Here is a 27,074-nt window from a genome sequence, read left to right as displayed (position 1 = left end):
CCTCGTCTGTAGTAGCCTTCTGGACCTTGGGGAGGTGAATTAACAAAAAAAAAAAAAATTGGAAATATCTCTACTCAAAAATGTAAGCAGGCACTACAAATTAGGATATGAAAAGCAAAAAGCTAAAAAAAATTGCAGCACATGACAAACCTTGTAGCGTCAGCATTGGATATAGTACCAAAAGATATAGTAACAGAAAAAGAGCGAAAATGTATTAACTGTAATAATTTAGACAAACTGTTAGATACAGTTAAAAATAAAATAATAAATATAACACTAACTCCTGATAGTTGGTCAATTAAAAAAACTTACAAAATATTTTCAGTTTCAGAACATCTTGTTAAGAAAGCTCAAAAGTTGAAAAATAAAAAAGGAATACTTGCTAAACTTTAGGCTAAAATAGGACAGCCTTTGGAAGATATTGTTAAACAAAAAGTTAATGGTATTTATGAATCTGAAGAGTTCATAAGACAATGTCCACGAAAAAAAGGCTTTGTTTCTGTGCGTGTAAATAATGTAAAAGATTAACAAAAATTTAATATTAGTTTGAATAAAGAAACTTTATCTTGAGTTTAAGAAGTTATACCCTCATCACAAAGTTGGATTCAGCAAGTTCTGTGAACTAAGGCCGAAGTGGTTCATCACAGTTGACAGTAGTGGAGGTCACTCAGTTTGCATATGTTCTTATCATCAAAATGCTAAGTTGATGTGTGCTACTTTACCTAAGGGCCATTTAATATATTACAAAGATTTGATAAAAGTATGTGTTTGTAATATAGATAGTCAAAGCTGCATGTTTCATCTATGTTCCAGCTGTCCCTGTAAAGTAAATTTGAAGACTTTCTTGGAAAATGTGTTTGAAAATAATGATTTTGATTTTGACAATCAGATCACATACAGACAATGGGTGTCAACTACCGAACTGCACTTGTCACAGACCAAACAAACATTATTGAGTTTATTGAAACTCTAAGTGAAACTTTGTATGACCTTTGTCACATAGAAAGAAGCACCTCGTACTTATCATAGACAAAAAGAACATTAGACTTGGTGTCACAGTAAATGGTTCTAGTGTTTTTTCCAAGTGGATTCAGAAATTGAAACTCCTAGCGAAACTTCATAAAGTCGGTGATTTACATGTGGTATTACCCTTTTTTCTGTCTGGCAGGGCGTTTGCCGCTGATGATTTCTCGGCTTTTCTGCTAACAACAAGTAAAGAGTTTGTAAGTTGTCTAAGAGAAAGCGTCTGTCAATGTCTTGTATATATTTATTATATTACATTTGAATATAATGTATTGTATTCTATTACTTAATATACTCTTGAGTGTTTAGAATTGTGTATATTCAGTGGAAATATTTAGTGTGTGAACAACAAAAAATAGCAAATAAGTACTTATTATTACAAGCTATTTTGGCTATGAGCATAGTGATAAAGTTTGCAGATTTGGTAATAACAGCTTACTCAGCCTTGTTAGATCTAGCAGATCTAACAAGACTGAGTAAGTTGATATCATCTCATGTAAGTGATGAATGAATAAAATGTGCATTCATTCTGGGATTGCCCAACAAAGAATGAAAACAACTGCAGGTTGCATGCTCACTGTCAAGTATGTTGCTGTCCCAGGTTGCTAAAAAGACAAGAAGTTTGATAATCTTACGCCATAAAGAATGTTTTTTGTTGTTGCTTAAATCGTGCTGCCATCAATCCTTATAAACACAACCATAAATTCATTACATGCTACAGTTGCAGTGAAGATGGGCATAAGAGTCGAAGCAAGGAATTTGAGGAAAAACAGTTATGTTTAGTGTGTAAAATGACCACCTAGCTCAGTACTGCTCCAATAAATTTACAAATCTAAAAAAAATCAAAAGAAGGCCACCCATTTTTGTGCAAGCGGCTTACCGCAAAATTTTAAACAGCCACTGCTTTGTGTGTTTGTGAACGGAATAAAAGCATTATAGGACACTGGATCTTCTAAATCTATTTTAGATAATGTTATAAATGTGAAAAATGTCCTTTTAAAAAAAAACTTTATATCTCAAAAATTTTCTCAAGAGAAAACGACATTTTCTCTTTAGAGAAAACAACCTTTTCTCTCTCTCTCTCGAGAAAACAACCTTTTCTCTCTCTCTCGAGAAAACAACCTTTTCTCTCTCGAGAGAAAACAACCTTTTCTCTCTCTCTCTCGAAAACGACCTTTTCTTTCGGAGAAAACGACCTTTTCTTTCTATGATGCAAATCAACAACCAGGAGCAGGCAAAGCAGCTGTTATTTTTGATAAACAAGGTTTAAATCTATTGAGACAATCAACAAACAATAAAAGTGGTTTATCACAAAGAAAGTTAGCTGAAAAATTCAATTATAATTTTTAATGTCTATTGGTAGATAATGACATAACTATTGTCATATTACAAACGAAGATATAACATAACTATTGTTATATTAAAAAAAAAAGATGTGGTATAGCTATTGTCATGTTGCGATCGAAAATTTAGTTGTCAATTGTCGATTGCGGTAAAGAGAGCGAGTTTGCACTTTAGAGAAAATTACTAAATGAGAAAGGAACATTAGTGTGCTTCCATTTGAATGAAATATTTTAAGAAAGAGGACCTCCATGGCAAGTGCTATTTGACAACAGCCACATATTCTGCTTAAAACTTGTGTGTGAACTATGCGCTGAATGGGGAGTGTCTGTCCTCTTTTGTTGTGCCTTCAGGCCCTCTGGAAATGGAATTGTTAAATGTCATCATCAAACAATTAAGTGTATGGCAGCAAAGATCCCTAAAAGATTGTGTATTGGTATAATGTGGCACCAAGAATAAATGGCAAAGAAATGTCACTTCCCTATAGAGCTGTGTTCTCCTATGAGTGGAAACCATGCACAGTTTTTTCCAAGATTAACGACAATATTCTCCATAGCTATACACGAAGACAAGAAGTATTTGTGAAGCCCCTGAACTCAATATGTATGAGTGAATGAAACAAAGGTATTGTTTCATATATGGAATTTGCTGAGTATTGTGATTATTTTGTATGTAGATACTAAATAATCACAATAAATCTATCTTTTACATCAGTATATGACTGCCGGCATCGACAATCTCTAAACGTGCTGGCACGCAAAAATAAGTTTATGGAAAAAATATATAAATTGTTCGATATAAGTTTATAATTTATTTATTGAAATTATTTTGTATTTTCAAGTTAGACAAGTTTTTTTTTTTTAAAAAGTTCATTAATTTAATTTTAAATTTGATTTTTCATTCTTTCTCAATTTTGTTAATTACAAGATTAGCAAGATCATTAATTCATTTAAAAGTTATTTTTCATGAGTGTTGTTCTTTTTTAAAGATTAACGCATTGACACTTAATATTGTTTAAGATCATTATTATCAAGAGAGTTTAATAGAAAAGTTTAGTCTTAGTATATTTAAGTTATGATGAAAACACATGGAGAAGAAACATTTTATTTAAAAATATATTAAGAAACATATTAAACTTTTTAAAATTTAAAACAAATTAAGGTTTTTTATTAAAGCTATTAATAAAAAAAAATTAAAAAATGCTACTGTGTTACACAAAGAAAAGTCTAATCATGTCATTATGTGCCTAATGGAAAAGTAATTAAAGAATAGAGGTTTAAATCCTGCGCTTTTAAACACATGGTTAAAACTCAACTGATTTTTTTTGTCTGTTAAGTATGGCACTCTTGTGCTGACTAAAATTCTTCAAGTTTTGCATATATATATATATATATATATATATATATATATATATATATATATATATATATATATATATATATATATATATATATATATATATATGTATAAATGTATATATATATATATGTATATATATATATATATATACATATATATATTTATATATATACATATATATACATATATATATATACATATATATATATACATATATATATATATATATACATACATATATATATATATATATATATATATATATATATATATATATATATATATATATATATATAAATTAGATAAGTGTTTTTACTAATTTATTATTGCTCTGTTCTTTTAGAACATTGAGCACTCTGTTTGTAGAATACACTAACATAATCTATATATATACATACATGTATATATAAATATATATGTATATGTATGTATATATATATATATATATATATATATATATATATATATATATATATATATATATATATATATATATATTGGTTTTTAATAGTAACTTTATCCATAATTTTTCAATAGATAAATAATGAAAAGTGCATAATCACTTTTGCATTTAAACTTTAAAAAGTATACAAAAATCAAAATATGAAAACATAAATGAATTAAAAAGAATAATGGAAACTTGTCTACTAACTAGTTATTTAAAAATATTTTTCTGATTTCATTTTTAACTTTAAGGTAACTTACAACCCTAAACAATACTTTTAATGAATAAACATCATACAAACTCTGGTGTGTAAGTTTTATCCAAAAAATGATAAAATTTGCTAATCCCGGGTTCATTGTGGTTTGTTTCAAAACAGAGAACAAATCATATACAGCTTAAAAAGTTGTTTTGCAGTAAACTCTACTGATTATGTTTACATGACACTGAGATCTTTGTTTAGTTCACTAGCTTGTTTTTTTAGAGCTCTGTTATATTTTATTTCTTTAAATAAATGTCACTTTAAATTGAAATTTTTAGCATTTCACTAGGTTACATTTATCAAAGGTCATGCATATAAACTGTATGTAACAGGTTATATTTGTGTAAAATATGTTGTAAGACTAAAATATTTATGTTTAGAGTGAAAAAGATTCAAAAGAAGAAATATTAAAAGCTTTTCGGCTATTTGATGATGATAATACAGTGAGGAATTTTATTTTTGTGGCTTGTGTATGTTTGTATGTGTGTGACAACTTTTAAATTGTGACAATGCTGGTTTATCCACCTTAGTGGAAAAACCAGCATTGTCACATTTTAAAAGTTTTGAAAAAATAAAAATAAAGTAAAAAAAAAAAAGAAATTTGTAATAAAAATTATTAAAAATTTATTTTTAATTAAACTTTAAATAAATTAATCTAAAAAAATTATTTTTTTCTTATCTTTAGTTTTCTTTGCTTAATATAAAAACTTTTATTAATGATCAATAAATTCTTTCTCAAAACTTTTTAAATGTGACGACCCTGGTTTTTCCACTGAGGTCTTCATATAAATATATATATATATATATATATATATATATATATATATATATATATATACATATATATATATATATATATATATATATATATATATATATATATATATATATATATATATATATATATATATAACCCTCGGAATTAGGATAAATGAGGTCGGCAATAATTTGCCTTCCTCAATCTTTTAAAGGTTGGCATAAGGTCAGCAAAAAAAATTTTATAGAAGGGTCTTACCATAAAACATAGAAATGAGGTCAGCAGTTAGGTCGGCATTGCTAAATGCCAACCTAACTGCCGACCTCATTTCTTTTAAATGAGTTTTATCAAAAAAATCTAATTAATTCTATTGTTTGTTTTTTTATAATGATGCTTACAAAATTAGTTTTTTTGTGAGTTAGCGTAGTTTTGTTTACTTCTCATTAGTTTTTGCAATGTTGAGTATAGAGTAAGAAAATCGAAAAAGAAAATTTACATAGAAAATCCTTCGTTCTCATATTCCATATTTCAAAACCACATAATGTTCCGAAATCAGCTGTTGAAATTTTTATATAACATTATAAGGTATACAAAAATGTAAAAAAATAAAGTTAGGAAATGGTGGAAAGTCAAGATTAATTTCCAAAAGAAAGGCAAAATCAATAGTCAGCTCAATTCATCAAAATCCGACTCAACAAGCTACAGTTCAAATGTAGTAGATCTTTCATTCAATGAGTTTTCAAAAGGAAAAATGTGAAAGCATTTTACAAGTAAAAAGTACCAAAAAGGTTGCTTGATGAAGAAAACAAGGCAATTGGACAAGCTAAAAAAAAAAAAAATTTTTTCAATTTTTAGCTCTTCTAATTGCCTTATTTTGTTAAAAAAGTTTTTGTAATTTGTTGCCTGATTGGTCTAAAAGATCTACATTTGCCAACTGAATTGTCTAAAAGGGTCAAATTTGCCAACTAAATCAACGACAAATTCCTTTGTGTCTCATTGCCATACCCGCCCTTTCTTCGTGCTGGCTTTTTTTACAGCTTTAAAATATCATATTTATTGCAATTTTAATCACTATAAATTTATATAAAATTTACACAAAAATTTATTTAATGATAAAATTTACACATAAAAGTTTATTTCATGATAAAAGTATTAATATAAAATAGATGAACAATAATAGCAATATCTATGTAAAAAAGTTCAAAAAATTTTTTTAAATATTTTAAAACTTTTAGTTTTAAAATACTAAAGTATTTAAAATTTAAATATTCAAAAACTTTCGATACAATATTTTGTGTTTTTATCGAGAGTCATCAATTAAAAAGTTGTTTCAGGTATTTAAAAAATTACAGGAGGATCGTGGAAACCGTCAAAAAACTATTAAGCTTTTTTTTTTTTTTTATATATATATACAACTTAAAAATGAAAATAAATATAAAAGACGACAATATGTAAATAATCATTTAAACTTTTTGTATTTAAAAGCGATGCACTCAATTAAAATAGATCGAAGTATCAAGTTCATTTATTCAAATTTAATTGCAAACAAATGTCTTTCGTTCATGTTTTCTCTCTACTATATCACACAAAAAAAGAGAAGTGATTTAAATACGAAAAAACTTAAGAAGATTGTTCAGAATGAAGTTGAATAATTAGAATTTAACATTTATAAAATATAAAAATTTTCCTGCTATGAATATAACCCCAAAAAAATATGTATGAATTTCAAAAATGTGAAATTTTTCTACTTGTTTGAACCTTAATTTCCTTGTATAAATTGAGTTAGGGAACCGCCATGGTTTGCTTTAAATGTCAGAATGCAATGACTTTTTTATATATTTATTTTTAACTTATTTTCTAACTAATTTATATCAACTTTTTTTCTGGCTAACACCCTGTTACACAGTACTTAATTGTACACAGTACTTAATACACAGTACTTAATTGTAATATCTTCAACTGACCAGTGTTGAGTCAGAAAATAAATCATGGCAATTTTTGATAATGATCTTGCAAGTCCACTTGCAAGATCATTATCTGTTTTTCCTGAAGATACTTCTGGCCACACAACACAGTACTTCTTAACTGTTTTATTAAATTTAACGTGTGCTGTCAGATTGTAAACATTTAGTTTTCTTTTGTAAAATAAGCTACTAGTTCTAGCTTTCAGATGCTAAATAACATTTTGCAAATCAAAACTAATGACTACTACATCATCCAGCTGATTGTTACACTCATGTTCTTCGTTGTCGCGCTTTTCTATTTTTTCCCGCAAATAGACATTATATATTTCTTCCATGCTTTTCTCAAGTTGATTATTTTCTTTTGCTACTTTATAGGCTTCACAAGCATATGTCTTTTTCTGGTTTATGGAAACTTGAATTAAAGTGAGAGTAAAATATGAATCTAAAGTAGGACTCTTTAACTTGTTTTATTGTTTTTTGACAAATTTGGCCAGAGCCGAAGCCGTATTTCAAAACAAAGTTACAGGAGCAAAAATCCTGCACATTCCTACTTTTTTTTAAGAATGGTCAACAATGTTTACCATTCTCAGTACCAAGTGACAACTATTTTCTGTTAAACTTCATAGTTTATTAAAGTAGAATGACACAGTTTTACATAACATATCATAACATAACAAAATAATTGATAAATTATTGAAACTTTCAATTTGAAAGTGAAGTAAAGTAACTTCAGTTTCAATTATTTTTCTAAAATATCTTTGATCAGTTTTGAATTGCACTTTAGAAAATTAGGCGAGCTGCATTATGTGACAGGAGTGAACTATGATGATCATTAAGGATCTCCTCAGCAACACTGGACAAACGTTCTGATGGTACACTTGTCGGTGGGCACCCAAATAAATGCGAGCTAGTATCACCAGAGCTTGCAATTGGTGCATGTTATCACCCCACCACTGTAATGGATCAGCGTGTCTCTTTATTTCTGGTTCTGCCAGACAATAGCTTAACTGAGTGTCAATGCTGTTGGTAATTGTTGTTCATGTGCTGTGCCACCAGCGGGCGTAGTCTAAACAATTTTATCAATACATTGTCAGAGTAATGATGATGATGTAGAAGAATTACCCAGCCGGGCTTGTTTTGCTAGAATTTCTTCAATTTTGTCAATCTGCTGCTCAACATGCTCAGATTGACTTCCACCTTGCATTGATACCCTTTGCACTGTAACTTTATTGAATTTATATTTAACCACATTTGTATCTTCACTTCAGAATATTGCGTATCTTCCCTTCAAAATTTTTGTTGAGATAATGTTTGAAATTAGGCTTAGCTAATTAAATTGTAAAGAAATGTAAATATAGATACCAATACAAACACAGAGTTCATAGAACATAGAATTACAAAAAACATTGGTTTGTATAAATAGAATATTAAGTAAACATGCAAACACGGGCAAAAAAGTTGTAATAAATATCTGACCAAAATTCAGAAATCCGGCTAAAATTTTGCCGGATTTGCTAACTTGTTGTCGGAGCTGGATTTGGGGGGGATCGGTAAAAATGGCTGGATTTCGGTCAAGACAGGAGCCAAAATCCGGTACAGCTTTATTGAAGACCTACAATAGTGACTATCAGCTGTCAAGAAGGATCCTTTTTTTCAGGCACATTGTAAATAACATAGTGTTTGTATAAAAAAAAGGTTTACAAAGTCTGATATCTTCATTTGCTACAACAACAAAATGTTGAAAGGAATATTGTATTTTAAAGAAGAAATATTGTCTTTTTAAAAAAATGAGTATTGTTATTTTAAATAAAAAAGATAAAATTAAAGGAGTATTGTTATTAAAAAAAGACATTTTATATTAGGAATTTGTTTCCTGAGCTGATTTCAGTTCAGGCAACTGGCATATCTATGTTTTATTGATGAAAATAATGGCAAAGTTATGTTTTATTTAACTAAAAAGAGATCTAGACATCCAGAAAATTAGAAAATAAATAAACATAGAAAATTATGCAAGTCTGGAAAATCTCTGCAAGACTCTCCAATGTTAGCAATACTCAAAATATAGTTCCATCAAAAACAATTTCTGAGAGGTGTAAAGAAAACTGCAAGTATAAATGTAACACAAAACTTACCTATAAGCAGAGAAATTTTATTCAATAGTCTGCAATACAGAAAAAAATGGACATAACTTTTTTATTTCAGATGTAATAAAAAAAAAGTGAAATGTGAATAAAAAAAAATTAGTTTAAAACGTAATAGTGTGACAGCTTGTCAGACTAGAGTAGGCTTTTTTAAAAGATAATATTCCTTTTATTAAAAAGACAATATTCCTTTCAACATTTTGTTGTTGTAGCAAATGAAGATATCAGACTTTGTAAACCTTTTTTTTATACAAACACTATGTTATTTACAATGTGCCTGAAAAAAAGGATCCTTCTTGACAGCTGATAGTCACTATTGTAGGTCTTCAATAGAGCTGTACCGGATTTTGGCTCCTGTCTTGACCGAAATCCAGCCATTTTTACCGATCCCCCCCAAATCCAGCTCCGACAACAAGTTAGCAAATCCGGCAAAATTTTAGCCGGATTTCTGAATTTTGGTCAGATATTTATTACAACTTTTTTGCCCGTGTTTGCATGTTTACTTAATATTCTATTTATACAAATCAATGTTTTTTGTAATTCTATGTTCTATGAACTCTGTGTTTGTATTGGTATCTATATTTACATTTCTTTACAATTTAATTAGCTAAGCCTAATTTCAAACATCATCTCAACAAAAATTTTGAAAGGAAGACACGTGATATTTTGAAGTGAAGACACAAATGTGGTTAAATATAAATTCAATAAGGTTACAGTGCAAAGGGTATCAATGCAAGGTGGAAGTCAATCTGAGCATGTTGAGTAGCAGATTGACAAAATTGAAGAAATTCCAGCAAAACAAGCCTGGCTGGGTAATTCTTCTACGTCATCATCATTACTTTACAATGTATTGATAAAATTGTTTCAATGCTTTTTAAAAGATTTACTCAAAACTTCTTGAACAAATCTGCCCTTTTAAAAAACACTTATTTATATGCAATTGGGGGCTTTTTTTTAACCTAAATCCATAGTTTTTTTTTTTTTTTTTTTTTGGGAAAAAGAAAAGAAAAATGGAAAATAATGAAAAAACTTATTACTACTTCAATCCAAATGTAATAGTCAATGTAGCAGCGATTTATTACTGCTCCAATTTGATGTAACAGTTGATGCAGCAGCGATTTGCTAGAAATATTAGAAGAAAAATTAAAAATCTTTGATCTATGCTTAGACCAAGATATTCTAGCTGTTATGAGTGATGGAGCAGCTGTTATGCAAAAATTCAGGAGATTGTCCTGCTAATCAGCAGTTATGTTACAACCATGCTTTACATCTAGCACCCAGCTGGCACAAACACATCTTTAAGATGTATTTTTTACCATCTGAAATGTTAACACCTTTTCGAGGTCAAAATTCAGATAAATATAAGACATCTAATAGTTGTCTTCTTTTAGAAAGCTTAAGGCAGCTATTATTTGTTGTCTCAGAGATAAAAACAATTAGATGTCTTATAGTTATTTGAATTTAGACGTCTAAAAGGTGTTAACATTTTAGATTCTAAAAACACATGTTTGTGCCGGCTGGGCAGTTATAAAAACATTTTAACTGAAAAATGCAACAATAAAAACAATGATGATACTGATGATGCAGTAGATAAAGTTGTTAGATATAAAGATGATTTTTTAGAATCTGATTTGTAAAATGAAGTACAGGAACAGGAAGAGCTGTTAAATACTTCAATTAAAGATACAATTGAAGGTATATAAAAAATAGTAAAGAAATTAAAAATATCTCTTATAAAAAACGATGTAACTGAGAAAATGTTATTACAAAAACATGTAACTGAGAAAGAACCTACTGAATTAGCTTTAATTTTGGATTGCAAAACATGATGGAGTACAATGGAAATTATGGTAAAACAATTTTTAATAATAAAGAACGCTGTTATAAAGACTTAATTAGAACTAAACTTAAATCGTCTATGAAAGGATCACTATATCAATATCACAAAAACTTAATTGTTTTAGAGCTTTTTAGATTAACTGTTTAGAGTTTGAGCTGAGAAGATTCCACACTATTAACTGCAGAAGGGGCTTCAAAAATTTTATTTGGGAAGTTAACGAAAGTTAATTCTAAAATAAGTCAAGAATTTATACAGAAAATAAACGAAAAAATTAATAATAGAAGAAATAATATTGTATCTTTGTATAAATTTTTACAAATTCTAAGCCCTGTCCACAAAGGTGCACCCCCCTAAAACAATTAAATTTGTCAATTGAAGACACTATTAAAGAAATTAATGCTGTGAATGGTATTAACAAAAGTACAAGTAAAAAAATAAGATAAGAATGTAATAGATCTCTAATAACTTCTTAGGGATGCACTGTCAACAATAAAACCTACATCAATCCAAAATTAACAAAATCTTTCCACTGCCAGGGATTTTGTTACAAAGAAAAGAAATAGGTTATTAAGCAAAACATTGAATGCACTATGTTTTCTAAAACTCTTTTTTAAAACAGAGAAATAACTCCACATTTACATTTATTATTTTAAAAAAATTAAATTTTGATATTCTTTTTTAATTTTTAAACTATATATTTATTTTTTGTACTTCTAAATAAACTCTAGTTTGTAAGTTCTTATTTAATGTGTTAGTTAATAGTTATCATTTTTCTTTTTTTTATTATTTTCAATTATGTAACGTATCTAATAATTATTTTTGCATGAATATACGTTTTTTATTAATTTTTTGCTTGTTTTCCAATGTTTATTTACATATATTTTGTTCCTATTATTCGATATTTTTGCACTAATGCAATATTTTGTTGTATTTTATATTTTCGAGATATTTTAGATTTTTCTCAAATGTCATATTTTATATTCTCGAAATGTTTTAGAATTTTCTCAAATGTCATATTTTATATTCTCGAGAATTCTTGAGAAACAAGAAGAAAATTTCTATTTTTCTTTTTAATTTCTTTATTTCTCAAGAAATAATAATCATCAGGAAATGTTAAACATAAAAAAAAATATTTCTAAAATATTCATCACAAAAAAAAGCTTCTTAAATACTCATCACTCAAAAAAACAAAACACTTCTTACATACTCAGTCCTCTGCGAGAAGCAAGAGTTTTAGCTCTCACCCACACTCCCCTAAAGTGATTTACAGGAGCAATTTACAGCTCTCACATAAATATAATTTTTTCATAAATTAAACCACTTTCTTTTTTTTTTTTCTCTTTTTTTAGATATTGATTCGAAAAATTAAAAATTCTTTTGTAAACTACATACTTATGTAAACTACATTCTTATGTAAAATACATTGAATAAAAAAGACTAAGTTTGAGCTTCAGATTGACTTTTTATTGCTTTTTTGTTCCTGTGTAATACTCATTTTTTATAGTGCTTGATATATATTTTAAATTATTTAAGTTAAAATTATTAAGTTATTTATTACTATTTATTACTACAATAATTGTTTTGTTTTTAGTTGCAAGATTATAATATAAAATTAATAAAAATAACAGGATCAGGTAAAAAAATATATATATTTCTTTACTTTTCAAACACAGATATGCAGAGCAGAGAGATTTTTTTCTCTAAAATTCTGCATTAAATCATTACAAATTGTAATGATTTCTTTTATTGTGGAGTCTTAAATTGTTGTAATAATTCTTAAACTTCCTGCATTCTATTAAAGTAAGAAAGTATAAATATTTTTTACTCGCAGTAAAAACTTTTATATCTCTTTGTTTTTCAAATTTTCCATTGAATGAATAAAGTTGTAAATGAATAAATGGTTAGCTAGAGTGAAAACCCAAAGAAATCGTCTAAAGAATTTTTTCACAATGCGTTAAATGATGCTTGTTATGTATGTATTCTTGTAACATTAATGCTTCAAGCATATGCTTGTAACAAGTATAAAAAGATTTTTTAATTAATAAACAAATAGCTCATGCAAAAGCCAAAAGTAAAAAGCTCTTTAGAGAAGCAGCTCACCTGGCTTGCCTTATTCGTTTTAGGAGAGCTTTTTTCTGCTCTTGCACTCATTTGCTCGTGCCGAGGCCTACATACTCATCACAAAAGGAGTTGATAAAGTAATTACTGGCAATATAATGGAAGAACTTTATAAGTATTAAATGCCTTTCTATTAAAATCTTAGACATTTCAAGTATTGAACCACTTTGTTTGGTTATTATATTTGTTGATTCCAATTTAGTTAAAAAAGTTTTTTCAAATTAATGAATTGTTCAAATGGTGTTAATGATAAGGGTTTATATAAATAAAAAATTTAATTATGCAAAAACTGCTATTGTTTCCCTTCTAAAATAATCAACAGTAGTGTATTTATATAAAAAGAAATGTTTTTGATTTAACACTTACAACTATAGGATTTTTGCAGCCAAAAAGTAATGATATTTATTTCTTTTTCTAACTTCTTGAAGGGGCGTGCTTCATTATCATAAGTCTGAACAATAAGCAAAATCTTTTTCAAAGTGTTTTTGGCTGTTTTGACATTTTGAAAGCAGCAATAAAAATGCCCTCAAAAGTGTAAAACAATCGCTTGGTTGATGAAAACTTATACAGTTTTCATAATTTATAATTAGATTTTAAATTTTAAAATATATTTTTTTAAATTTTAAAATTGCTCATATGTTATGGCTATATAAAGAACCTCCTTCATTTTTTAAATGTTATACATTTTAGAAAAAGGGTCAAAAAGTTGATTTTTAGTTTTAAATTAATTTTCAACAGTTTTTATCTCATGTCAATCTATTTAAAAAGTGCTATAAATAAACCAGAATTAAAAATAACTTTAACTGATCTATATCTATACAGTGAAATGTTAGAATGTTTAATAATTATTATTTAGGGAAAAATTTCATTCAAAAATCTAAAACGTGTTGCAAAAGAACTTGGAGAGAATTTAACTGATGAGGAGTTACAAGTAAGTAAATATTCGATAGGGATTTGGCTTGTGCTAGGTTTTTAAAATATAAAAGGTTGCCACTGAAAAATCTGGAAAACTCAAAGATTTTTTAATATTCAGGGAATACAAGGGAAAATACTTTTTTATTTTTGTGCAATAATTTTAAATTAAATTTCATCAATAATTTAACTAGTTTTGATAAAATTCATAGTATATATTTGTACATTTGATTTTACATTTTACATTTTATTTACAAAATTTATTGTCAATACAATTTACATTTACATTTTATAGTTAAGCTGTTTAAACTATTTTTATTAGGATGCTTAGCCTTGGATAAGCTGAAATACTTAGTAAAGTAAAGTTTGATAAATAAACAATATATAACCATATTAAACACCAATGTATAATAGATAACCATTTTATATATAAGTATATGATATGGTTAAAAGTTTCAATTATAAATCATATTAAATAGGTCAAACATTTATTTCATATGATTGGCTTTAGGAAACCAGATTAAAAAAAATTGTCATGATAATAAAAAGACATAGCTGTTTTTTTGAAATTTTTAGCTTGTCAAATATGGGTTTCAGTATAAACAAAGATGAATGAAAGTATTCAATCGAACTCAATAGTTTCTCATTGTATTATAAGAGATCATATGAAATTATAAAAAGTTCACCCTGACACCATTACATTAATACATTAATGTTATCAGTTAAGACAGCCAGGCAGCAGTACCAAGTCAATTTAGCAGAGCAAAAGAAATCAATGAAAAAGCAGGATCTATATGATCTATATATTACCAATCTAAGGAAATACATAGATCTTATAGTTAACAAAATAATTTTAAAAAGTTGATAAATATGTATATACATACATGCATATGTGTGTATATATGTATATACATACATGCATATGTGTGTATATATGTATATATATATATATATATATATATATATATATATATATATATATATATATATATATATATATATATATATATATATATATATATACATACACAATTAGGAAAAATGATGTTTGCAATAAATTTTCACCAAGGTTGGCATTGCCGAATGCTGATCCTAATTCCGAGGGCTATATATATATATATATATATATATATATATATATATATATATATATAAAGTTAACATTAGAATTTTAAAAAGTTGATAAAAAAGGAATGCAAAAACTGTGTGTGTGTGTGTGTATATATATATATATATATATATATATATATATATATATATATATATATATATATATATATATATATATATATAAATACATATCAAGTTTTCAGTTTTTTATAAACATATATCAAGCTTTACAATTTTAGTTTCTGAAAGCTGCATTGTGGCAGCATCTCTTTAATTTTGATCTATTATTTATTTCCATCTTTTATTTAATTATTTTTTTCCGTTTTATAAAGTCTTTTATTTATTATATAGTGTTAAATTTTCCATTATTCAACATGCCAGTGTGATCGAGTAGTTAGCTTGCATGTCAAATAATGAAAGTTTTCTTGAATATTAAAAACTAGTGGCTTCAAATCCTACCAATGGTGACTTTTTTGTTTTTAATCTTTTTTTATTTTTTAAAATACAAAATAAAACACTTTTGAAGTTTATAGATTTTATATATTTTTTTTATATTATTTATATTTTTTATCTATTATATATTTACACTTATGAAGTTTATAGATTTTATATACATAACATATGTAAAGATGTTGATAACAAATGAAAGGATTTTTAAAAAAACTAAAAATTCGAAAAACATCAAAACGCTGGGAGAAATTTGTTGAGTATGTGTTATAATTAGGTACTTATGTTATTTATGTTCTCAGGTAAATAGTAAAATAAAAAAAATAAAAAGTCTTGCTATATTTATTAGGATTTATCATCTTCTTCTTGGACCATTAAAAATGATAGACACGGCTTTTTCATAAATCATTGAAGCCAAAAAATTTTTTGGTACGTGGCATCACTTTTTGGCAAAAAACTAGAAAAACAAGCTAGAAATAAGTTAAAAATTAGTACTTAGCTGTATTTTATGTTTTATATATTAAATAAATTATCAAGTACTACAAGAAATGACATTAAAACAATTGATCACTGTACGAATACAGCGAGAAGGTTTATAATCTAACAAAAAAACTTCAGGAACAAAAAATCAAAAATGCTATTTCAAAAAATCAGTTTATATATTTACAAAAATATATTTCTAATTATATAATCTCATCATCATTTAAAATTAAATCGCCAGTTAAATCAAAAAGAGCTGAAAATATTACCTTGTAATATCAACAAAAGTTATTGATACACACTCAAAACGAAGCAAAATATCGACTTTATAAAAGTAAGGAATTTATTAAAATCATTAATTTAGAATTTAAAAGTATTTTAACACATTATCATTTTGAAGTTGTTGATAGTGAAAATCATTATTTCAATACTAAAAAAAACGAATTTAAAAAAAAAAAATGAAAATCTTTATCTAAAAACCCATGAAAAACTAAATTGCATACGAAATACAAAAAAATAAAATCAGGAGTTTTAAATCTTACTCAAATGCCGTTAGACTCTTCTACAGTCAAACTGTTGAATTTGGGACCAAATTTTGCACCTTCATATAAGAAAGTAACTTTTATGGAGTTGTTTACCCTGATTGAGTCAAATTAGCAAAGTTCTGACAAAATCTCTAAAAAAGAAATTACCAGATAATCTCACAAGGCAACAAAGATTTGCTTTGAATAATTTGAAAACGAATAAAGGCGCTCTAAGAGTTTATCCGTTTGATAAAGGTTCGGATTTTGTTGTAGTTAACGAATCAGATGCTTTTAAGAAATTAGATAATAAAATTAAAAAATCAGTAATTATCAATTATGACCCTATACAAACCATCACAACAAAGTTCTAGAAGTTTTTATGTAAGTTAAGGAAAGAAAATAAATTTGATAAAAAAAAACTTATTTTCAATTATACCCTTCTGATAGCATTCCTCTACAACTATATGGCGTCATAAAAGCTCATAAATCAGATAAAAACTATCCAATGAGACCAGTGGTTTTCACTGTCGGTACTCTGCCTTATGGTTCTTCAGAATATCTTGTTAAAATAATACAACCAACTCTAAATAAAAATAAAACAAGCTTACTGAATTCGTCTTCATTTGTCCGCGAAGCAAAATCCTGGGTTATTTCCCCTAATGAAATTCAAGTCTTGTTTGATGTGATAGCTTCGTACCCCTCGATTCTAATTGACAGATCGATTCCTGTGATTATTGACATACTCAACAATGATAAAGATGATCTTGCGAAAAGAACTAGGTTAACTATTACTGATATTCACCAACTAATTGAGCTCTGCCTAAGCCAATTCTACTTTTTATATAAAAGTATAATTAGAATTATACCAAATTCTGGCCCTATTAGACTATCACTTATGGTCGTTGTTGTAGAGGCATTTTTGCAACATTTTGAAACAAAAACTTTTAGATTTGCAGAAATCATAAACTTATTCTCACCGAAGTCATTCAAAAGAAATGTAGATAACAGCCATGTGAGATTTGATTCATTAGAAAAACACGACAAATTTTTGGAATTGTTAAATCAACAATATCCTGCGATTCAATACACATTAGAAATAGAATACAAAAAGAAGGAGTTGAACTTTTTAGATATAGCAGTAATAAAAATAATTTCCACTATGATTTCAAAATCCATTGAAAATCCGCAATTACAAATATACAAGTAAAACTGAATTCAAACATTAATCCTGCAATAACTTCTGGAGTCTTTAAAGGTTTTGTATTAAGAGCCTCAAAAATTTGTTCCCCAAAATACCTTCAAGATGAAATACAATTTGTAATAAATGTTTGTCGAAAATAGCCATAAAAGGTCAGAGTTAGAGCTTAAAACAAAAAATTATCTCAAAATCAAAAACAATCTTGTTGGTTTAGTTGCAGATAAAACAGAAAATGGTTATATAACAATAAAACTCCCATGGATTCCAAAAATAGGTTCAAAATTAAGAAAAGAGCTCAATAGGTACAGCGTTAAAGTTGTATTTACAACACCACCAACCTTGAAAATAATTTTATGTAATAACAAATCCAAATTATTACCAAATAGCAACGCGGGTGTGTATAAGCTTATGTGTTCATACGGTGGCGTTGATATTAGAGAAACAAAAAAGAAAATTATACAAAGAAGTATTAAGCATCATATAAACAGCATGAAAGGCAATTGGCATGTCGGAGCCACAGAACACTGTAAGGACTGCCATGGTATATTTAATTGGATGTACCCCAAAACAATGGCACTTAATTCTAACTACCATGAAAGGAAAATAAGAGATTCACTTGAGATTAATTATGCCCAAACGAATTACAAGGTAAGGCACTTACCACCGCATTTGAACAAGGACAATGGTGCTAAAATTGCATTGCATCAAATAGCTGGAGACCTCTTTTTAAAAAAATCATTGAAATTTCAAAATAGTTTTCACCTTACGTCAGCTCATATTTATAATGTCTTCTTAAATGTTTTTTACATACATTTTTTGTGCCTTTATTGTATTTCATTTTACGTCTGATGACGGTCTGAGCTAATCAGACTGAAACATTACATAAATAAATTAAAAATTAGTACTTAGCTGTATTTCATGTTTTATATATTAAGCTAAAAATAAGATTTTATTTAAATTTTTTAGGAAAACTTCTTTTAATAAAAATATATAGACAGGGGTGTACCCTCATGGTTGTCTGGTGGTACGGGGCAACTCTTTTTCTCAAAGTGCGACTGAAATTTAAAAAAAATGCCTGTCAGTAGCACGGCAGGATGACCAGGCAGTTTGTTACTTACACACTTTTGAAGTGTGTTTATTAATAAAACAATATTTTGATCTATGAAGATTTTATTCCTTGCCATTATTTAAATAAAAAGCTTTAAAAAGCGTTTAAAGTATTATACACTTTGTTTAATAATGAGTACACTACAGTGCGTTATATAATTTTACTAAACTTAATAAAAAGAAACTGACACATGACTTAAAATTTTGAATTGCGACTGTACTGTTTTCTTGAACGTTGTTCTTACATTTTAAAGCACGTTTCTTCTCAATTTAAGATGTGTTTTGGGATTACATTTTCTTTGAATTCCAAATGCTCAAACAAAACAGATATAGACTAAACGAAACAGATTTCAACTACAACAAAAATGACGATCTTTAAAAGACAGTTATCTCTTTACCAATATCTATTTGTAACTAAACTTACTTAACAATATTGTTATACATGTTATAACGTTTCACTTTTTTTTATTAAATAATTTACTTTTAATTAAACTGTTTCTTATTAGACGTATTTTAGTAGACTGACTTTTAAAAAAAGTCCGACCGAGAAAAAATACAAAAAAAAAAAAAAAACTATTTTACCAGGCTGTTGATTATCATAGTGGGTGACTCAAATGCAAAATGAAAACAATTTCAGTCGCCTGCATGGCAACCAGAAAAAAACCGGAGGGTACACCACTGATAGAAACATTTTTATGTTATATATTCTAATTAAGACTAAATATAATAATTACTATGTTATTTCTTTACAACTATTTATTCATTACTATTTTAATAAGTATAAGGTGCACATGTTAATTTTTTTGCTTATAAAGGAATTTTTCAGAATGGATTATTTTACTAAAATATATTGAAGTAAATAAGGAATAGGTATAGAAATGATTAATGTGGAATAGATAAATATAGAAATGGTAGGTTTGGTAAAAACCTGTATTTTATGGTCCGGAAAGCAAGGATATATATAAGGAAAAAGTATAGAAAATATCAATGTGGAAGGGACTTACAAAGACCCAAATTTTTAATGGGTCTGCCCAGCTAATATATGTATATATATATATATATATATATATATATATATATATATATATATATATATATATATATATATATATATATATATATATATATATATATATATGTATATATATACATATATATATATATATATATATATATATATATATATATATATATATATATATATATATATAAATATATATATATTTAGTGAAGAGAGTTACATTCTAAAATTTACTGCTTGCAAGTAGATCATAGATTTGTAGTAGAAAATATATTTGGGGAATATCTAGATCTGGCTTAAGATTACCAACAATAAAATACTTGACCAGACATTCTAAAACATTGTGACGCATGATTCAATTGTTGAACTGCATTAGCTATAAGTGAAGTAAAAGCATAACAAACGCTTTAATTTTTGATTTATTTAAAAATATTAACATTGACATTTTAATCTCCCTAACACCCTGTAAATAATTATTGTAACTGTTGCAAAATTGGTGAAAATGTAGGCAAAACTACCCTTTTATAATGGCAACATAAAATATATGTTTAGAATATATAAAAATTTCTTGACACCACAATTCTGACAAATTTAATTACATTCTCCTAAATAATTGTAATCTGGAATAGTATTATTAAATAATTAGTATCTTGCTATAAAATTTATTTTTCATTTTATAGCAGCGTTTCTATAATTTTATTGGTGATTAATTTAGTATTGTCTACCGTCAGTTTTATTTTGTTTCCCATCAGTTTTATTTTGTCTACCGTAAGTTATTTTCAATATATGAATTTTTATGGAATGTATTAAACGTATTATGTTACTATAGTAACAAAACTTAGAGAATCCTTTCTTTAAATTATTTTTTGTAGTTAAGTACATAAAAAAAAAAAGATGATTGTAAAGTAATATAAAAAATGAATACTATCAAAACAAATAAAAACAATATCCATGTAGTTTTAAAGAAACATATTGTCTATATGTCTATAAAGAGAAAACCAAAATATAATAAAATTAATGTCTATAAAGAGATTTGAAAAAAAGTAATTGTCAACTACAAATTCAAATCAACAAATAAGTTAACATTTGTTTAAATTAAATAAAAATAACAAAGCAGGTAGCACATGCTGTTATAAAACAGGTACTCTAATAAATATAATTTTATAAACAATATTAATTGAGCAATAAAAGCAAAAACAATAAGAACTATGAAAAGGTAAATATGCTTTTTAGAAATCTTTCAATCAAAATTCCAAACAAAGTCTTTCAAATATTTCAATAAAAATATTTCCAGAAAAAAATCAATGTAATGTCTTTAGGAGAAGGTAAACAAACCGTTACAAGCAATTAAATACTCATGTTAATTCAAAAGATACTTGTTTCAACTTGTTACTCCGCGCAGCGGTCTTGTTCGTCAAGGTTCGTGTTTCAGGTTTAAAGAGTTGAGAGAGGGTTGTAACCACAATAAAGTAGCCTCCTCAGCTGTAGTATCCATTTTGACCATGGGGAGGTGAATAACATTAAAAAATAAAAATCATTCTTCTTGAAATATATGTACTTTAATAAATTTAACTATGTACCGCCCCTCCCATTTTTATCTAAAGTATGAAAGTGTGAATTTTTATTTTATCCTTTTCTAATTTTTTTTTTTTTTTTTTATTGGAGGTTCTTGATACCTTTACTTTTGTTTAACTAATATGTTGTTTATTGCGAAAAAAGAAAAATTGAGTGTGAGGTTGAAACCCGGGTGTTTCTGTGGAACAATGTGACAAACGATTCGAAACTAAAAATAAGATATAAAAAAATATAACCGTTGTTTGTTGAAAGTCTAAAAAAGACTCAAATTCAACGTTTTTGCTCCGACCTCATATGTTAGCTGGCCTTACTATATTTAAATGGTGGCAAGTTGTTATTATTTTTTAAAATGTTAAATCTCTATTTAGGAAATGATAGATGAAGCTGATCGTGACGGTGACGGTGAAATTAACGAAGCAGAATTTTTGCGAGTTATGAAAAAAACAAGTCTGTATTAAAAATCATGCTGTTTGCTTTATTTTAAAATATGTAGTTTCTTTTATTTGTATATAATTATTGTTTTTGTTATATATTTGGTTTACTGTTCTATTGAAATATATTTTTACAGATACCGTTATTGTTTTTTGACACTTAAAAAAGGTAGGAAAAATGAATAGTTTAGGTTAACTTACTCAAACTAACACCACTTAAAGTTTTAATTTTTTAAAACATTAAGTGGTATTAAACTTGAATATTATACCATTATTATTAGTGGTATTTTCTTCACAAAAATTTCAAAACTAACAACGACAATTAGCTTGTAGTTATGACAAGAGTAGTAGAAAAAGGCGGGTCCTGGGCCAAAAATTTTTAACCTATAAGCCTTCCATAATATCAACAATTATTCAAGCTATAGTTTCTGAGCTCATAATAAAAAGAAAATAATAATTATAAAATTAATTTTTGCAAGTTTATAACTAGTTCATAAAAAATTCCAATTCTTGCAAGAATTGGAATCTCTGCATAGAATATAGCTAAGCTATAGGTCTTTCAGACCCATAAGAAGTAGCTCATTGAGGTCCTACGCATAAATGAAATCTAAACTCATTGAGGTCCTACGCATAATAGTAAATTACTCCTATTAAATTAGACTTATCAATTCTTAATTATCAACCCATGAGTTGAACGAATCAGGATACCCATACCACTTTACTAATGACTTGTTTTTAAGTTTACGAATAACTTTTTCAATACATTTTGATCTGTTTTTTGCATTTCTTGTTCATAAAAAGTACCTTGTATTTCTTCACTATTATCGTCAGTTATTTTATACGTTGGTGGATCTGTGAACTGAACTTGTGACACTGTAAAAACTTCTTCAGTCCATCTCGGTGGGTATCCTTTTTCAAACGTTCCTTTCTTTTTAGTTATCCTAACTCTATCACTAATTGAAAACTTTAGGTTTACAGACTTTGATCGTACATTTCCATTTAGATTGAACCAAACAATATTTTCATTTTTTTTATTGCTAGCTTCAACTGGTGTCATTTTAATTGAAGAATGCTTTGTGTTGTTGTATTTATTTACCATTTCATCTAAGACGTCAATATATTTTCTAGTAGAATTAGCTGAAAAGTACTTAAACATTTTATCTTTCATTGTTCTATTCCAACGTTCAACTACACAACTTTTTTCTTCATTTTCAGTTAAGTATAACTCAACATCTAGCGCTTTAACATGCTTATTATAAAATTCTAACCCTTTGTCTATCCATATTTTTTGACATTTTCTTTCGTGGAAGATTTTATTTAAAGCATTAGCAACATCAACTCCAGTTTTACTCTTCAGTGGAAAAATCCATCCATACTTTGAGAAAACATCAATCACTATTAATAAGTATTTTATACCGTCATTGAATTTAGAAAAAGATTGCAAGTCAACTAAATCAGCAGCCCATATTTCATCGATTCCATTTACAATCACTTTTCTTTTTCTGAAATGTTTTACAACTGGTTTATGAAGTTCGTTTGCAAGTTCGTCAGTCCATGTTACTTCGCATGGGTCTGAAAGACCTACTTCTTTACCCTTTTCTTTTTCTTTGATCGTTTGTAGTTTTTTTGGATAGTTTTAACACCTAATTCATATGGGTCTGAAAGACCTAATCCAAACTTTGCTTTTGATGATATAATAAGTTTTATAATACCTCGTTCAATTCTTTCACGTATTGTTGGATTTTTTATAGAATCCATTTCTTCAATCATAATTCTATCAGCTTTATTTCTATGTGCAGTATCATCGAAGTATTTATAAGCAAGATCGTGATGGTAAGCTGCATATCAACTCTATCTATAGGTTTACTCCATTCTTTATATGCATCAGTAGAAGTTAATCTTTCATCTAAATTAGTACCAGGACCAGCAAAGTTCATTCCAGGTAAATGCATTTCACCAGGGAACTTTGCCCATGGTAATTTTATTTTTTTAGTTATTGAATTAATTGAACTCACTAAATCTCCTCCTTTTTTTTGATGATACAAATTGAGTTTTTGTTGTTCCACAAATAGTGCAAGTTCCACGTTGCATATTTCTATTGTTTTTACTCACAACATTTTGCAAGTTTAGTGTATTTGCTTTGTTTCTACATTTGACACAGTACATTTTTATATATAAAAAAAAATCTTATATATAAAAATGGATATTATAGATTATTCATGGAAAGTAAATAAAAATAAGCGAAGTAATAACAAGTTGTTACAAAAAGTATAAGCAGAATTATTGTTGGAAAGTCGGGTTGTGGAAAAACTACTTTATTATTAAATCTACTAATAAGACCTGGTTGGTTAGATTATAAAAATTTACAAGTTTTTAGAAAGTCTCTTTTTCAACCAGAATACAAAATGTTAAAAAGCTCTTTTGAAAAAAAATTGCCAAAAGAAATTATTAATGAACTATTTAAGCTACAAGACCAAATAGAAAAATTTTATGCAAATCCAGATTTTGTAATTGCAGAAGTTTCAAAAAATTTGAAAGATAAAGCAGATATGGAGTGTAAGTTTTTTGAAACAGATGAAGATGTACCAAATCCTGAGGATCTTGATATTAACAAGAATAATTTGATGATATTTGATGATTTGCAATTAACAAAACAAAATAAGTGTGAAAAATATTATATAAGAGGTAGACATAGTAATGTAGATTGTTTCTATCTTGCACAAAATTATTTTATGTTACCTAGACAAACTATTAGGGAAAATGCCAATTTTATTTGATTATTTCCTCAAGATGCAAAGAATTTATGTCATATTTATAGAGATCATGTTTCTAGTGATATGAACGAAGATGAGTTGAAAAGATTTTGTAAGCATGCTTGGTCAGAACCTCATGGATTTGTTATCATAGATTTATCTTCTAAAATAGATAATGGAAAATATAGAAGTGGATTAGATAAATTTTATTTTCCATCTAAAGTTTAAAATAATTTTTTTGTATATAAAAAATGTATATAATATTGAATGATAAAAGTAGTCAAATGATAAAATGATAAAATGATAAAAGAGAAAATGATAAAATGATAAAAGAGAAGTTTGCTCCTATTATACAACTAAGTGAAGATAAAGATTATGAAATGGCATTAGTTGGTCTTGATACATTCTACAGTTTTCCAAATGTTGATTCTTCAAATAACAATTTTAGATATAGTTCAGATAATGGAGCAACTTGGATAGATATACACATTCTAGAAGGTAGTTATGAGATTGATGATATAAATAAGTATATTGTGGAAAAAATTACTGAAAATAGTAAAATTATTATTGGAGTTGAAACTAGCATTATATTTTCAGCAGATAATAACACATTGAAAACAACTTTAAATATTGAAGCTGGTTATAAAGTTGATTTTATACCTATAAATTCAATTAGATCTATTCTTGGTTTTAACAATCAAGTATATTCAACAGGATCTCATGAATCAGATAATATAGTAGACATTTTAAGTATTAATAGTATAAGTGTAACAAATTATATAATAGCATCATCCTATGTAAATGGAACAACAGAAAACGTTATATATTCAATTTTCCCAAGTGTTAGTCCTGGATATAAAATTATTCAAGAGCCATTAAACTTAATTTACTTACCAATAACACTAAAAACAATTTCAAAGATGGAGACTAAATTGGTTGATCAAGATGGAAATCTGATAAATTTATGAGGAGAAAAATTAGCTATTAGATTTCATATAAGATAAAAAAAATAATCTAACTATAACAAAATGAGTAAATATACTAATATTAAAGTAAATCTTTCACAAAACCAAATAGAAAAAATTAAAAATGCAATTGAATGTGGTATTGGAGCTAGTATTAAGTTATCGCATTCAGATTTAAATGGTGAACATGTATTAGCTGTAACAACAACACAATTGAATAGGATTAGAAAAGCATATGAAAAAGGTACTGGTGTATCAATTATTTTAAGTAAAATACAACTAGTACACAATTCTAAAATAGAAGGTGGATTTATTGGTGCACTTTTACCGTTTCTTGGTTCTTTAGCATCAAGAATTATACTACCACTTGCAACAGGACTGCTTTCAGGAGTAGGTTCAGCAGCTGGATCAACTATGATTAATAAAATTGCTGGAAATGGTATTGTGTACATGAAAAAGAAGGGACAAGGAATTAAATTAATATGCGCAGGATCTGGTTTATATTTGAGACCATGAAGTAAAGGAAGTTCTGTAGGTGATGGTCTGTACTTACGTGCTGGAAATGGTTATACATCAACAGGTTCAGGTTTATTATTAGGACCAAATTCTCCATTTGCTAATATTCTATTTTTAAATATGGTTCTTTGATTTTCAAATTATATATAATAAAATTTATATATAATAAAATGTCAAATAGCATGCCTGTGCATAAATTTATAAACAAATAAAAACAACCGGAACCATTTCCTATAGTTTTTAAACCACATAAAAATTTACAGCATCCTGCAATATTAATAAATGGAAGATATGATGTGTTTGCAAAACAAGATATTAAAATAGTTTTTAAGTCACAAAAAAGTGTTTCTTTAAAGTTTGGTATATCTATAAGAAAAGGTGTTGCATTAGTTTCATTAAAAAATGAACTTAAATTAAAAATGTTAAGTTTACAAAATTCTGTAATAGCAGAGTCTGTTGATGACATTGTAGTAATTATTAATATTAATTCAGTTGATGATGTAATAATTAAAAAAGGAGATTGTTTTTGTTCTGTTAATCTATTGAGTTAATTTTTTTATTTTTTTTATTAAAAATGGAATACAATAATAAAATGTACAACAACATTTATTCAGCGATACCTACTGAGAATAACAATATTTCCCCTGTTCTTCCTAATACACCTGTAGAAAAATCATATCGGTTACAAATAATTGGCGAGATTCAAAAAGAAATAGAGCGTGAGAGAGAAAAGAGAATAACGCTAAGTAAAAAATATCATAGAGCTGTAAAAATAATTTCTGCAATTG

General features: G+C 26.9%; 1 protein-coding gene across 3 annotated transcripts in view; it reads left to right on the top strand.

Moving 5' to 3' along the window:
* LOC101241424 (uncharacterized) overlaps positions 1-22,193 on the top strand; it is a 53,357-nt gene extending 31,164 nt beyond the window's left edge. For all 3 annotated transcript variants that reach the window (XM_065812557.1, XM_065812556.1, XM_065812558.1), the window contains exons 5-7: positions 4,808-4,870; positions 14,104-14,178; positions 21,990-22,193. In XM_065812557.1, coding sequence (XP_065668629.1) covers positions 4,808-4,870; positions 14,104-14,178; positions 21,990-22,079 — 228 coding nt within the window. In that variant the 3' untranslated portion in view covers positions 22,080-22,193. The remainder of the gene's footprint in view (positions 1-4,807; positions 4,871-14,103; positions 14,179-21,989) is intronic.
* Positions 22,194-27,074: the final 4,881 nt, after the last annotated feature.

This window comes from Hydra vulgaris, chromosome 12 (assembly GCF_038396675.1).
Source record: "Hydra vulgaris chromosome 12, alternate assembly HydraT2T_AEP".
Classification (NCBI taxonomy): Eukaryota; Metazoa; Cnidaria; class Hydrozoa; order Anthoathecata; family Hydridae; genus Hydra; species Hydra vulgaris.
The sequence above is the reverse complement of the archived record's forward strand: the minus strand, read 5'-3'. Positions and strand labels throughout refer to the sequence as shown.